The following is a 16,372-nucleotide window of genomic DNA, read 5'->3' as shown; positions in this document are numbered from 1 at the left end:
CTTCTACCCAGTTCTTTACGTTTAACGTTATTGCATATATATTTGTCAGAGCAGTCTCAACAGTTGTCTAAATGGTTGTGTGTAAGGTTTATAGGTGTAAAAGGTGAACTGCAAAATACCAGTCCATTTCTGGGACTAATCTTTTTTCTTGAGCGGTAGCCTTAATTTGGGCTTTAGAAGATTTTATTCCTAAAATAATCCAAAAAAGATAGATACTACTTCCCTGGTGTCATATCAAACAGCCAGTTTCCCCAGAATCTGTAGTCAGTTTGATTTAGAATGGTGCATTGATCATCGCTCAGTGAAATGGAATCAGTAGGAATATAAGTATGGCTATGCATGTATGTGTGTATGGGTGTAGGCATAGGTGTCTCAAAAGGCTTATTGCAAAAAAAAAAAAAACACCACCACCAAACCAGTTTATGTAATTGTCAATAGCTCTGTAATATATATATATATATATATATATATAGGAAGACTGGCTACAAGTTTCAGGTCGCAGCAGAAACTTCTATTCAGTGCATTTCTTTCTCCAGGGAAGTCTCAGTTCTGTTAAGATCTTTCAACTTACTGTTTATATATAGGGTGATCTCGTTTACTTTACTGATTATGGGTTTTAATCACAATTCCAGAAATACCTTTTTTTAAAAAAAAATCTTATTTGAAGTTGACAAGGATTGGGGCTAGCAAACACAGAGCTCCCCATCTGTTGCTTCAGTCCCCAAGAACCTTACTGCAGTGGCTCAGGCTAAGGCCAGCCCAAAGCCAGAACACAATTTGAGTCTCTTACAAGGGTATCAGGAACTCAACCATGTGACTCACCATCTGCTGCCTCCCAGGGTTCATGTTAGCAGGAATTCAGAACTGATTGTGACATTGTGATTCCACTCAGGCACTCCAGTGTGGGACGTGAGAATGCCAAGCAGCTTCTGTCCAATGCCCATAGCCATAAGGTACTTTCACAACAGTACCTGTATTAATGTGTGACTGACTGACACCTACTCCTAGCCTAGAAGATGTATAAAACCATCACAGATGATAAGCCAAAGTCTTTAAATGTATTGCTGGTGATGGGGAAGAAGAGTTGGGAATATGAAGTCACTGGGTGAAAGGATTTGTTACATCAAAGTCCGGTACATTTCTTTACTAACACAAATATAGTCTGTGTGACATACTATGCTTAAGAATCCAGAGTACACTTCTCTGATAATAAGCAGTTACTTCTGTGCTTATGTTTGAGATGGCATGATCTTCTCTCACACCAAGGCTTGTGAAAACTGTTTTATGTCAAGATGGATCACTTTTTCTCCTCCTTGCAACTTGATTTGGATTTCAGTCTGCATTTCTGCCTCATTCCCTGTGTGTCTGCCACAAAAAATGCTTTGTTATATTAATATAGTTCTTACATTTTTCAGTTATGAATAGCTTTTCAAGGCTTAATGTAGCTGTTGAAAATTCCCTTATTACTGATCTAGGTATTATCACCGTAGGAGTTAAAGCCATGAGACAATTTTATGGGGATAATTTCTTGGCAAAGTTAGATTTTGTGTTGAAATCCTGCTGGGTGCTACACATGTTGATGGAAGGCCCACTGCTTAATAGGACATTTTACTGTTCATATATGTGAGAAATGGGCGTGCTAATTAGAGGCTTGGAAGAAAATTTTGCTTTTTGTTGTAGATTTCTGCATGTGGAGTTTCCTTTATTCTGTCATTTTCTGTGGCCTTTTTATGTAGTATGTTTTCCAAATAGCTCGAAATGTGAATGTGAAAATGTTGTGGTGTTGCATGAAAGTGTTTCCAAGGGAACACATCTCAATTCGTAGCAATTCAGATGTGGGGACTTGTCAGTGATTGCTGTGCAATCCCAATTCAGGAGTCTGTAGTTGAGTTCTGAGAACAGTTCACCCTGAAGATATTTTTATGTGTCTTGCTTGGGGTGATGATGTGTTTTGTGAGACTGACTGCTGGTTATGGATGAGTTGTATATTCTCTAGTGAACCATTGTCACCATCCCTCTATGCTACTGCACAACTGGTTGCTTCAATGATTTTGTTACTAGCCTAGAAGTTAAAGTCACTTGATGCCTTTGTGAAAAGCCACCAGCAGACTCAGATGAGGCGGTGGATGTGTGTGGAGATTAGCTGAGGTTATAAAAGGTTAACAGTGGAAATGATTGCTTTGGACCATATGTACATGAAAACTGAATTCATGACAGACTGTCATCCTACTCATCTTAGCTATATCTCCATTTTTCTCACATCTTGGGGTGTCAGCTATTGGAAGCCAGAGAGATAAGGCACCCTTATCTGATCTTGCAGTGTGGGGACCAAAGCAAGGGGAAGATTATTGATTAGGAAGACCCCATTCACTTTTGTTACCTTGTGAGTGCAGTTTAGACATTGAGAGGAAAGGAGGGGTGTGACAAACTCTGTGTGTGTGTGTGTGTGTGTGTGTGTGTGTGTGTGTGTGTGTGTGTGTGTGTGTGTGATGGGGAGAAAAGAGAGCGAGGGTTGGGGAGAGAGAGAAAGAGAAAGAAAGGTGAAGGGGGAGGAGGAGGGGTAGACAACATTAAAGTCGGAGAAAATGCTGTTTGGAGACAGGAAGGGCTCTGAATTGTAGAAGCTTTGATGGATGGCGTGGAGGAGGTTTTAATACTACTTTGAACAGCAATGCAGAAGTACACTGTGAACAAAAATTCAGGAACCAGTGAAACCACAGGTGACAAGAAACAGTGGAAAATGGAATGTGATGAGTTAGAAGAGACGGTTTCAAACTGGAGACACAAACAAGGCTTATAATAATGGATGTCTGTCTACTGGGAGATAGGTGGTATTAATTTATGCAAACACAGTGACCCTCTTTTATCATGTTTGAGGTAAGAAATAAAAAGTTCCAAGAACTTGAAAAATATTAAAAGCAGAGAGAAGATTTAAATTCAGATAATTTTAATCCAAGTTCAGTGTTCTCCTCAGAGATCAAGTAAAGATCATTTGCTTTCATTTCAGATAGAAAGCAAGTAAGCACTTCCCATCCACTGGTCTACTCCACACCTGCCCATAACAGTGCAGAATGAGTTGTGCTGTACTGAAATGGGAAGCTGGGAACTCAATCCAGTTCTCCCACATGAGTGGCTGGGAACCAACTCACTTGAGCCATCACTGCTGCCTCCTAGGGTGTGCAATCAGAAGCAGAGCTATGAATCAAACCCAAACACTTCAATATGGGATGTAGGTATCTCTTCATCATTAGGTCAAATGCATGGCCATGTATGGAACTGTTTAATTGGGATAAGCCACTGAAGACTTTTGAGGAGAGAGTAAAACAGACAAAGAAAAGGAGAAAAGACAGGAGACTGTGTCATCTCTATATTACTAGTGTTTTTCTTTCTGTATCCATCCCTGAAGTCTAAGGGTCATTAACTAAAGTTTAATAGTAAGATTTTTATTTCTTCCTTCTCACATAAATATCCTTTCTTTGTGCTCATATTATCAGAAAGTATTAAATCTTCTTACACCCCACCTACAGAGCTAAGGTTCATTTCGGTTATATGGACCAAATGTATAAACCGTATAGATGGAGTCTTGCTTCTGCAGATGTTATTGGAGTTTTATTTTGTGGTCTTAATAATTGTAACTTCTCAGTTTCTCCAGGTAAAAAGTATAAGAAATAACACACTTGAAATTGTTTTCTTGTTGAAAATTTAGATTTGGATGGAGCCAGTCAAGTAAGTCACCATGAGAACCCGTCCTATGGTGAAGATCTCTCCATCACTGCCAGTGTACACTTCCCTTGTAAAAGAGAGGAAAACAGGCTCAATGGTGCATCTAACAAAAGCCCCAGTCACCAGTCCACGGAGGAGAGCTTGGAGACAGAGACAGCCTCCAATGGCCAGGGTCTGGAAGATCCTTACGCCACTGATAGCTCATCCATGTGGAGTCCGGAGGCAAGTGTTTGTTCACCATTCTGTCCTCACACTCCTGCTGCTTATCTCTTTCTCCCTTCAATTCCTCTGGCAAGGAAGCTTTGCCTTGGAAACCAAAGACCTAAAATTACTTTACTTAAAATACTTTTTGTTGTCTTGTTGTTGTTGTTCAAAAGTCCCTTGTGTGTCTATAAAAGAATCATAAACAGATAAGTTCCCTCAAAATGGAAAGAATGAAAGGAAGATGGGTAAGTGAAAAGGTAAAGACAAACAAGAATACTGACAGGACAGACTCAGCAACTCTCAGGCTTTTCTCCCATATAAAGTCTTTTCACTTGGTACATTTTATAAAAAAGGGATTGATCTTTGGTTCTTTAGGGAAATTGATGTATTTTCTTCCAAGTTTCATGCAAATGTTTATTTGTATTTGACACAAATCTTGAGTTACGATTTAAAAACTATTTTTAACATTATCATTTGAGAAATAGAGACAGAGACCTACATATAGAAGCACGTATACCTAAACAGAATGGAGGAAAGGGAGTGGAGGAAGCAGGATCGGGTAGTAGGTTGGGGAAGGAAGGCAGAGAGAGAGAGAAAGTAAGCCCATCCATTGGTTTACTCCTCAAATGTCCACAACTGCCACGCCTTAGCCTGGCTGAAACTGGAAGCCAGGAAGTCAGTCGTCTTCTTGTCTTCTTTCTGGATGGCAGGGAGCCTAACATTCGAGCCATTCGCGCATCCCAGTGTGATTTGGTAGGAAGGTAGGATTTGAACTCGGGTATTCCAGTATAGGTCAAAGGTATCTTAACTGGTACCTTCACAGCTAGGCTAGGTCAAAAGGCATATTTATAGTTTTTTGAAAACAATGATTTGAAATAACTAAAGCAAATGCTTCTCCCCCCCACCACACACATGAAGTTATACAACATATTATGATGAGGATTTTGTACTGTGAGACATGGAGATGACATGAATGTATCATCAGCCCCTGGCCACTGATAATGGATTTTTTTGCAATAACACTCTGATAAATTTCTTCTAAATTGCTTTTCCAGTGAAAACATAGCCTATCCTATTCCTAATCATGCAGAGGTAGGCCTTGTGATAATGATGCCAGATCTTACCATTCGTCGAGCAGTTACTCTGTGGCAGGCGCTATAATAACATTGCTTTCACTCACAGGCATTTATGGTTATTCTACATTTAAAATTATCCTACGTTTTATGATTTCATTGTGACCAATATCCATCTTGAAATTAAATTTGAGGAAATAAATCATGGATGGATATAATCATGGATTTATATAATCCATTGCAAGGATGCAGGAAGAACAGTGAATGGGCTTTGTTATAATCAGTCTGAAAAGAAGACCATAGAGGACTGGTCTTTTATTAGAATCCAGCTGGACTGCAACACACATGAAATGTTCAGGGACAAGGAATATATATCAGAAAAAAATGTCACAGTGTAAAGCTTACTGCTAATGCCCTTGGCTGAGTCTGGGGTCAGTAAGGCAGTGTATGAGTGGGTGGGCATCTGTGTGGGTGTTTCTGCTGAGAACCAGAAGTGGAAGCCTGGGTCTGTGAAAAGCAGCTGTTCATATAGACACCAGGCCTTATCAGCTTTGTTAAAAAAAAAATCGGCTTTCCCACTCATCCATCAAATCCCTCCCCATAACATTTTTAAAAGCAATATTTTTGGCTCCCTCACTATAAAAACTGAATGGAACTATTTACCTGCCTGTTGATGCTCTGTCTCCCTGATAATCGCGCCACGAGGCTGAGAACTGCCGTCTCTGTGTAACCTCCCACTTACCTGCCTCCTGGAGCTCAGAGTGCTTGCTGCAGAGGGTACTGAATGTTCCCAGACTCCAAAAATACCCAGACATCTCCGGGTGCTCCATTCAACCTCCTATCTATTTTGAGATGAAAACTGTAATTTGGTGCTCCTACACAAGATCTTGAGCTCCAACTCGGAGGCATTTCCCGTAACTGCCTGCTTTGCAGGCTAAGCTTGCCTTTTAAGAATTGATTTATCTGCCTCTTGGCTGTATTAAGAACCCTGTCTTCCCCCTGACTATCTGGCACTGGGGACATATTGTGGGTCTGTTTCCTTTGGGCCACACAAATGACATCAACACTATCTTACTGAAACAGCCTTTCAATTTGACAGAAAATCTTTAAACCTACGTGAGTTTTGACAATTTTCATGCAAGTGTTCCTGTCTTCAAGACAGACCCAGGATATTGAAGCTTGGGGAGTCATTCATCCTAACCTCAGAAGGAAGCTGGCCACACAGTGCAGACACTTGTTAGGCTGACAGGTTTTTCAAGGCTGCAGGCACAGGGCTTGGCAGGGGAGAGGACGGGAGGGTGGTATGAGAGTCTGAGCACTCTGGGAGGCAGGTGTCCCACTTTTCAACTCTACTTTCCACTGATTAATTGGTTGGCCTTGAGAAGTTAATTAAAATCTGCCAAATGGGGATAAGAATGAAGAGATTTCTACCTCACAGGAAGGTCAACAGGATTAACAGTACCCACATGAGGAGCTCCTTCGGTTGCCTGGTAATAGGTAATGTGTGTTGAAATAATTAATTGCTATGAAGATGCTAGCCTTCCCAAATCTTTGTCTCATATCAACCCCAGGAAGGGATAACAAAGCTTGGTGCTCGTGAGCTACAGCTTAGATGGACCTATCCAGAGTGTAGCTATTGCCTGGAGCCACACCTCTTTTAAAGCACTTGGGACAGTTACTAAAGAACTCTCCCTATGACCCCCCCTAGAACCCTGCCAGTGGAGTGCACATTTATTCAGTAGATAGAGAGTTCTCATTCTCTAGGATATTGAACTTGATAACAAAGGAGCTATCAATTACTAGTAAGAGCAAGAGTCTAAAGGGTATGAAACTCAAAGTAGTGTGTGCTTTCCATTCTCGATTTCCCTGTTCTGCCTTCATCTCATTTACTATATATACACTTTACATAACAATAATAAAAGGGTTTATGGAAGAAGGAAGGGGACCCCATGGCTCAGCATAAGGTTTGGATGTAGAGTACTTAATACTGGTTAAGGCAGGCGGTGGACTCAGATTGACAGATTATGGATTGTGGCTGAGAATCTAATCTTGACATGCAGAAAAGAGAGTGTTGGATTATTCAGCTCTACCAAGCTTTAATCACCTCCCCTACAAAATGAAGATACAATGTCCACTTAAAAAAAAAAAAGATCATATTTCTTAGGTTCCCCAAAGGAGCACAGCCCAATGTTGCACCCTACCATGAAAGGGAGGGCAATTCCAAGGAGCAAGATTGAGGGACAAGGGGAGTGAAGCAGAGAGAATGGAAGATTTAATATGAAAATGTGCGACTGCATTGGCTGCCATTTGTATGACTAATTGCTAGATCTCCTGGGGCTGTACTCCAAGAAGCTATAGAAAGTGATCTCAGGAATCTGTCCAAGGAGACAAAGCTTACTTAATGGGGCATTAACTTCTACACATGCTGGACTTTGCATACATAATGCCAGGCGGAGTTCTGTAGCTTTGTATTGCTTGGCATCAGCAGAGGCCAATCGAGCTGCGAATTATGTCATATGGGTGGGAGGTAAAACTATATTAGGTTATGCCAAGATGAAACCACTTAGAACTCAGATATGTTATGCCTGCCAGGGAAAGATGAAACCAGAAGTGCTGTTTTTTATAATCTATACAGAATGTGGTATAATACTTGGCATATGGAATGGTTTAATGAATGTTAGCTGTCATTACTTATGACCAGGCAAGCAGTAGAGATGATCAAGAATAGACTAAAATAGAATTTTAAGAAAAGAGAAGGGAGTTTTTTTTTTTTTTTAAGTTGGCCTAACTCCTTGGAGACTTGCTTCTAATATTACATATACACTACTTCGTTGTATTCAGAAATCTCTATAGCAACCACTTCTATCACTTGAAGCTAAGTATCTCTGAATAGAAACACTCACACGATTGCATGCTCAGAAAAAGGGATACCAGAGGCTTGTCAATTTTACGAGAATTCTAGATTTCCTTGGCAGGCTAATTTAAATCTCAAAAGCAAAGGGCATTTGCTAGATGTCTACTATATGTCAAGTTCCCTACTTTTCATAGCAACCCTGTATAATGGGTATCATTCCTGTTTTATTGCTAAGGAAAACAGAAAGTAGAAATGATTAAAAAAAAAAACTTTTCCATGGTCTAGAGCTACATTAAGATGTGTAATTCCAACTGTGTGCTTTCACCTGGAACTGTGGGAAAGTTTTACGATGAATGCATGTTCTGAAGCATTTTGTTAAAACATCAGAAGAGATCCGCAAATGTACAAAATCTGGAGTTCAATGACATGAACAAGAATTGATTTACAGCATGAGTTTGTGTAATGGCATTATAGATGTGAGTCTTCAGAGGCAAAAAAATTATGTAGCCATTGTTACTTGATGGGACAGATCATCATAGTAAATGCAGTTCAGCTCAGTTTTTGCAGTGAAATGATCAGATATGGGCTATATTTTGCAAAGACACGGGTGTTCTTGAAAATATTCATAGGTAGCACCAACTCCTGGTGGGAGAACTCATAGGTGTTTTTAGAGTCTTATCTGAGCCTAATCTTTGCATATCTGTCAAAACTTCACAACACTATCCTGTCGCATATGAATGCCCATTTTTCAGCCACAGTGAGACATGCTGGACACTTTTGCCAGAGCTAAAAGGTACTCAGTGGTGGAGTTAGTAATTTAATACAGGAGCTCTAACTAGTAGTGACCTGCTGCTTGGGAAGCTCTTATAAGACCTTGCTCCTCCAAGGCCGATCTCTGGCCAGTGACTTCTGTATCCCATGCAAACTTCCTCTAAATTCTGACTTTCAGGTCTTACGCCATAGCCACTGATCAATCCTTAGCTGATTGGGAACCACATTTGGGAAGTTCATTTCTAAACCTTTTGTTCTAATCACATTGAAAATATGCTGAAGGTTCACCAGCCCTCAACCCTCCAAACCCCACATTAAGCTTCTTGTCTTTACAAGGTTCTGATTGAAAAACAGGCCCAGGCTCACCCATTTCTCCCAGAAACTCCTGGAAAAGGCATCTATTGATGAATTTATGGTTGAGTTAGTTTTAGGCACAGCTTCTCAGTTGGCTTCCATGAGAGTGGGCAATTGTGCTTTTTGAGAGGCAGTGGTACGTGAAAACACTTCGAAAAGCTTTGTGTTTTCATTGCAAATATATTCATAAGGGTTCAGTATGCCCACAAAGAATTTACAGTCTAACACAGGTATAGGCCAGTAGGCAATGCTTTCCAATGGAGAAAGGAATGTGCTGGGAGTTAGAAGGCCTGGTAGTTGTTGTAGCATGGAGGGACATTAACTTCATTTCCATACCTAACGGTTTCCTTTGCTGGCAGCAGGAGCATGATGGAATCAGTCTGCAGGTGCCATCTGGAATCTCAGAGCCCATCTCAAAGTGTGGTGACCTGGATGTCCTCTTTGAGTACAGATCTGTGACACGGAAGCTCACAGTAACGATTGTGAGAGCACAGGGTCTGCCAGATAAGGACCGAAGTGGTGTAAACTCCTGGCAAGTTCATGTAGTACTACTGCCTGGTAAGAAACAGAGGAGCAGGACACGCGTGCAACGAGGGCCCAACCCCATCTTCGAGGAGAAGGTCATTTTCACCAAGCTAGAACCCCAAGATTTGGCTGGCTGTGCTGTGCGCTTCCGCCTGTACGCTGCCCGCAAGATGACCCAAGAGAGAATGATGGGAGAGAAATTATTCCATCTTAGCCACCTGCACCTCACTGAAGGGGAAATGAAAGTGACTCTGGTTCTGGAGCCAAGAAGTAATACAAGTGTGAGTATGTTAAATGGCACTGTTAATGAAACCGTGTGTTCAAAGACCTGAGATTGTCAACCCTTGATTTAGTACTTTCAGCCTGTGAATTCAGAAACCTTAATTTAGTTTTCCATTTGGCTCTCCTCATCTTGATAAGTCATGCTTTGTGCTTCATGGTCAATGGGTATTTCATACCTATCTCTCTGGTAATGTAATAGATGGATTCCCCGTACACTGTAGAAAATGACAGCAGTTGGTTCAGGGCATGCAACACCCGGAAAGGTCGCTGCACAACTGCTTCATTGCAAAGGGGTGCTACTCCTTTCACCCCTGTTATGCATTGTGATGAATCCCTGAGATTCGATTCTCATGGCAAAGTCCCTAAGAGCAGGTCAGAGTAGGCTCCAAGAACAGCCATGAACCCCAGCCACTTCTGAGACTTCAATATAACTGCAACCTCCCACTTTTACCAAATACCCCACTCTTTTGGCTGCTCCAAATGCTTTCAAAGAAAGACAATAAGCTTTTACATCTGCAAGATGATCTGTGTACTATGTTCTGTGGGTTGTATGTCATAGTGTGAGAGTCTGCTTTTTAGAAACCATATAAAAAAACCAGGTTATCTGGAGTTATTGGGGCAGTATTTTTGTTTGTTTGTTTTATCCAAGAGACTTACTGTCAAGTACTGTGTGGGTGATGCACATGAATGAGAAAACTAAGTAGGTGATTTCATAGCCCACGGGGAGTTTACATTCAACTAGAGGAGCTCAGTGGGATGTCAGCAAAAAAGAGATTTAGACTGCTGTCTATGTAGAGCTTCAAACAAGGTTTCTTTGAGGTGGTGAAAGAATCCAAGAAAGCCATGACACAGGATTGGTGGTAAGTAGTGGACAAGGATTCCAGGAGAGGGACTGGCACCTGCAGGTGTTTGGAGTTGAGGAGAGGCTTGCGTAGGTTTGAAGAAGACAAGGAAGTCAGAAAGGTTGGAGGGGAGTAGATCCATTCACTCGAATTTCTGATGTTTTCCCCAAATTACCCTCTCCCAGTTTGAAATCCCTAGTTTTGCCTGCCTTCATCCATCCTGGCTACCACTTTCCCATCTTTGTCTAGAGGAGCATCAGCTCATTCCAGTCATCATTGGTGGCATCTCTTCTGTACACCTTTAATCATTTTAGCTATGTCTTCAGGTACAACCAGAACCTTGATTTCTTCTTGAAGTGATTTCCTGCTTGTGGTCTCTGTGCTTCTGTGTTTGCTCCTTGCATATTTATCTCTAGCATGGATTCCTGAACAAGCTCTGTAAAGCGTCAGGCGGATGATGCGCTGCCTCTGTCCAAATCCTCATCTGTTCTTGAAACTTTAAGTGCATCTGAAATCATGAAATACAGAAAATCGAAGTCATAAGGGGCGCTGCTCTGCACAGCACAAGAATAGGCATAAGCTGCTTCAGAAAGATCACTAAAAAAATGTCATTAAAACATCTGTTTGTTTTAGTGCAGTAAGTTTTGAAAACCACACATATGAGGACTTTTCTAAAAGTTCAGTGAAAACATGTATCATGAAAAAACTTTGTATGGGTTTTAATATTTTTTCCTCTGAAAAAAATTTTACTTGTATTTTTCATCAACTCTTTCAAGTCCTCTCATATGATCAAAATGATATTTCTCTGCACCAAGCCCTTTACCACGTGCTCAATACAAAGAAGTGAATTGGGGAAACAAGCCAGTGTGGAACAGCTTTGAAGGTGAAGGTTCTTGCATTCATCCGTTACTTTTTCACCATGCCAGGGATTAGGCTATGTATCATGGTTGGAGGGTCCTATAAACCACAATCCCTGGGGACTGGGAGATTCTTGTGGACTCGGATGGACCTGTGGACTTGATGGGAGAGGCAGGCAATGCAGTGGCAGGTACCTCTGTAGAAGTACAGCGGTGGGCCTGGCCCTCCCCTGATGTGAACAAACGTTTCATTGCCAGATTTCCATCTTCTGAGTCGCAGGGGTTGTGAGGCACCTCTCAGAACCTCCTAGGCCTGTTTACCAGTTATATTCCACAAAAGGCCAGGGCTCTCTAAAGACGCACAGGGTTTTATAAAGGAACACCTTCTCCCACAAGTATAGGGCATCCACTTCCCTTCCTTGGTTTGATTTATTGGGTTCCTTATAAGAGATCTGAGGAAATGGTTTCAGATGTTAATCAGAATGATTTAATCGAGGTTCAGTGCAGTTGTTGCTGGTGGGGGAGATGGTATTACAGGGACACAGGCTGGCCTGCTCTAGTCTGATGCCCGCTCTGACTTCTCAAGGGGAATCAGGGTCCCCCATGCTTTTTTTTCCCTTCCATTTGCTTGGTGTATAAAGATGAGTGCTTAGGCAAAGCATGCATGTGAATCACCGTGACAGCTTGGGCTCTAACCTGGCTCCTGTTACTCACTAAGATTAAAAATCCATGTTGATCTCTTTATTAAGGAGCTGAAAAAAAGTGTTCATGTTCAGTCGGAGTCTTTTTTTTGTTTGTTTGTTTGCAGGGAGGGAGGTAAAGTGTATGATCCAACAAAATAACCTTAAACAGCAAATTAGGAGCCAAATATTCCATGTGCTGGTGGGTGCCTAGTGGTTCACCCTTTTGATAGTTAAAACAAAGTGCCCCTGTGTAGCCACATTCATCAGGAAGAAAACAGAAACGAGAAAACAGGCAAGTCTCCGATCTGAGTTCCTAGAAATGCGCCAGCCCAAATTACACAGGAGGGAATCTTGGTCTCTATTAAAGGTATTATTAGCTCTCCATGTATCTTTAAAGGTTTGACTTACACCAGTAATAATATTTTTGTCCGTTTTGTCTTTATAGAGGAAATACTGATTGGAGATAGCTCTATGAGGAAAAATGGGAGTCTCATCTGACGGTGTTCCCTGGGCCCTTTGTAGTGCATGCTGAGAGCACCCACAGCCATGCTTGGCAGTCAGTGAAGTTCGGTCACAATTTCAACAAACATAATATCGGCTTTCTCTAAAATCAAGTAGTGCAGTGTGGCCAATGAGTTCTTTGTTGTTCTTCCCTTCCAGGGTCGAGCAACTCTGCTCAGCCCATCTGCCGTTTCTCACAGTGATAGTGCTTCATCCACGCAGTCGCTGGCTCATGGAGGGGTGCCAGAGCTACTGGTGGGGCTGTCCTACAGCGCCACAACGGGGCGATTATCTGTGGAAATGATCAAAGGCAGCCATTTCCGAAACCTCGCTGTTCACCGGGCGCCTGGTAAGTGTCTGCCCGCTCCCTCTCCAAGCCCTTGCAGAAGCCAGTAGAAGCTGTGACTGCTTTCGCCTGAATTCTTCATTTCTTACTGTAAAAATGATCTTGGTATGCCTTGGGCAAATGCTTACAAAGTGACACCTCTGGGTTCCTTAATGGTTTCCAGTTTAATTAAATTGAACACTGCTTTGATATCCAGCTGCATCTCGACACAGAATAGACTAGCCAATGTGTCTGTATTGTTTAAGGGGAAATTAAGGCATCTTTCCAACATAATGTGTATGGACATTTAAGATCTGTTAATATACCTCAGGCTCTCAACTGTGAAGGGCGAGTTCCACTTTGGAATGAAGCAGTAGGTTATTAAAGTGTCGCCGTGTTTCTTACCCATGAACTGATTTTGTACAGTTTTTCCAGCTTTTCTAAATCCCAATGAACTCATCTGAAGAACAATAGATAATATTACCTACCTTCATGGTGTCATTTTTGGGCTTGACTAAAATGATGCTGGTGTCTAACACATGGTGAACTCACAAGCAATGTTAGTGACTATTATATGGATAGGGAAGTTGTTCAGAGGCAGATCTGAAGCAATGGCCAACTCACCAGGGAAGTCAACACTTCTACCATCACTGCTGGGAGAAGGAACTCAATACCCACCCCAACATTCTGCACACTGGATTCCAGACACATTGTCAAAAGCATGCTTTAGGTTGAACATTAGGATAATACCATCAAAGTTAGCTCACCATTTTTGAAATGATTTTGCTTGCATGCACAAAAACTTTAAAAAGGGCAAGAGGATGATTTGTACCTCAATTTTCACTCCTGAATCTCATAACTAAGCATCTAATCTGAGAAACCTTGTTTGTATGTGGAAATCTAGCTGCAAGAGAGTCAGAACAGTGTTGAATGGAGGGCAAATGATCCTGTCTACCATGGTGCCAAAGTCTTGTGGAAGGAAAGGCAAAGTCAATACAAGTATAACAGATGAAAGAGTCCATGAAATCTGGCCTCATGTTTCAATAGCCTGAGAACAGCCAGGTTCTGCAATTAATACCAAATCTAGGTTTCTCTCCCTCTCCCTCCCCCCTCTCTTTCTTGTCCTTAATTGTGCTGCATACCACAAAGCCTTCATTGTGTAGATATATCTCATCACTCATTATTCAAATTTTGTTAAAGCCAGTGGAGCAGGTGCATAAACAATTTCCTGTCAATAATAAGATCCAGGTGACAGCAATTCAGAATACAAAATAGATACTGATTATTAATTACACAATTATATTCTCTTTGCTACATATGGCTTTGTTTTCCAAAATCTGTCTGAATTTCTTAGAGATAGGAATGTATTTCCTCTTCAGAGCTTCTGCTAGTCTCTTTTCCTACTTTCCTGAGACTTGGTGATAGCTAACAACTTTTAGAAAGGTGGTGAAGAAACAGAGTGTGGGGATGCAACTCACCCAGGCATGGCCTATTCTGGTTCACGCTGGGGAGTTTTCCTCTGTGTGTTAGGTGGGGTCAGCCAGTGTAGAGAGAAGTATAGCAGGATAGTTGGGAAGAATATGTTGTCATCCATAAAAGCTCAGGTGTGAATTCAGGCTCTACGACTTAGTAGCTGTGAGTTACTAAACTGTTTTGAACCTTTGGTTTCCTCATGTGTAAGAGGGGAGTCATGACAACAACTACTTCACAGGTAGAAATAATACATATATAGGGCTATGATGGGGATGATGGGATGATTTTCATAAATACCTGCATGTTAAACTAAGATGCCAAAAAGGAAATTCTTATAATGAATACTTAGAATTGAAGAGGAAGCAAAAGGCAAGTGCTAATTTGCAACATGATTTTTTCCAGGGATTTAAGATAGTGTGGCATTTAGGACAGGATTTGCCATCAACATAGCGTTGCATGTAGCATGAATGGAACTTGCATACTGTATTTTTGCCACCAAAGTAAGAGAAAACAATGCTGCCATGAAGTTATTAATTATAATACAAGCCCAATAGTGATGGCAAAAAGTTTTTTGTGTGTGTCTGTACAATGGCGGTGCTTGAGGAAAAGCCAGTTTAATTAGGAGGGGTAATAAAGTCAAAGGATCTTTTGTGGGGATTCTGAAAGGGACCTCTTGGTACTTTTAGGGCTTAAGATATTTTCAGCTTCAGTTCTTCATAATATCTTACTTCATTATGGCAATAACAGTACTCTGACAGTTGTCCGGTTTTAAGTTCCCATGTGGAAGAGTCAGAGAAAGCAAGAGTTTTATGAACCAATTTGGGCAAAATGGAAGAATGAGAGGAAGAAGGAAGGCTATGAATGGAGCTGTGAGTGGGTTATGGTGGGGAAGCATGCCAAAGGCACTATTAGATACCTTATAATGGAAGCTGTTGATGCAGCTCTCTGCATCAGAGTTTCCAGGGAGAACTGCCTGTGAGGGCAAGTATAAGGAATTTGAAGGTATTTCAAAGGATCACGAAAGGTAGAATTAAAGGTTAAGCTTATTTTGATATAAAAGAACCTTGAAAACTTTGAATACAAGAAGTCAAAAAGTTCATGGACATGCACAATGTAAAAAAAAAATCACATCGATTTCAAAATGTTTTTCAGTAAAAATAACCTCTTTTTAAAATTTAGCTTTATGTGCTTGAAAGGTGTAGAGAGAAACAGAAAGACAGTTAGGGCAAGGGCTATCTTCCGTGTTCATTGGTTGACTCCCCAAATGCCCAGCCATGTAGGTTAAGCCAAGATGAAGCCAGGAATATGAAACTAATTCTACATTTCTCAGTCTGGGGTTCAGGAACCCAAATACTTGATCTATCAACTGCTGCTTCCATGGGTGTGCATTACCAGGAAGCTGAGATTCGAAGTAAAATCCGAACTCAAACCCATGTTCTCTTATATAGGGTGTGGGCATTCAAACTGGCATCTTAACCAGTATGTCAAGTATCTGCCTATCTTTTCAATTCCGTTTTCACAAGCAATTTGAATTCCCCTGTGTAAGCAAAGGTCACATAACCTGTGCTTGCGACTCTTAGCTCAGGTGCAGTAACTTCCTTGGTGAAATGGGAATATCATTCCTGCCTTCTGGTGTGGCTGTATTCCTGCGAATAATGGTTTTTGGGAAGTCCAGAATGCCAAGTCCTTGGGCCTCTATGTTGGAAACTTGTTTCCTCTAGAATATTGTTAAAGTTTGATCTCTTACTGGTGAGAATCTTTTGCTTCCAAGTTCATGATGGAATACAATTTTGGATTCATCTGCTTGACATAGGAGTGTTTGATTCTCATACTTAAGATTTTCCTACTAGGCAAGAATGTAGACTTATACAAATAATAGATGGAGTTCCTTTGTTTTAGGGTCTT

General features: G+C 41.2%; 1 protein-coding gene across 1 annotated transcript in view; it reads left to right on the top strand.

The window, feature by feature from the left end:
• The window catches only part of SYT16 (synaptotagmin 16), a 76,032-nt gene that overhangs the window by 46,148 nt on the left and 13,512 nt on the right, over positions 1-16,372 (top strand). Inside the window, exons 3-5 of the mRNA XM_040975645.1 lie at positions 3,707-3,945; positions 9,342-9,785; positions 12,829-13,018. Of these exons, the coding sequence (XP_040831579.1) occupies positions 3,707-3,945; positions 9,342-9,785; positions 12,829-13,018 (873 nt within the window). The remainder of the gene's footprint in view (positions 1-3,706; positions 3,946-9,341; positions 9,786-12,828; positions 13,019-16,372) is intronic.

Source organism: Ochotona curzoniae, unplaced genomic scaffold (genome assembly GCF_017591425.1).
Source record: "Ochotona curzoniae isolate NIBS_2020 unplaced genomic scaffold, NIBS_Ocur_1.0 contig_2688, whole genome shotgun sequence".
Lineage (NCBI taxonomy): Eukaryota > Metazoa > Chordata > Mammalia > Lagomorpha > Ochotonidae > Ochotona > Ochotona curzoniae.
This window is presented reverse-complemented; position numbering and strand designations above follow the sequence as displayed.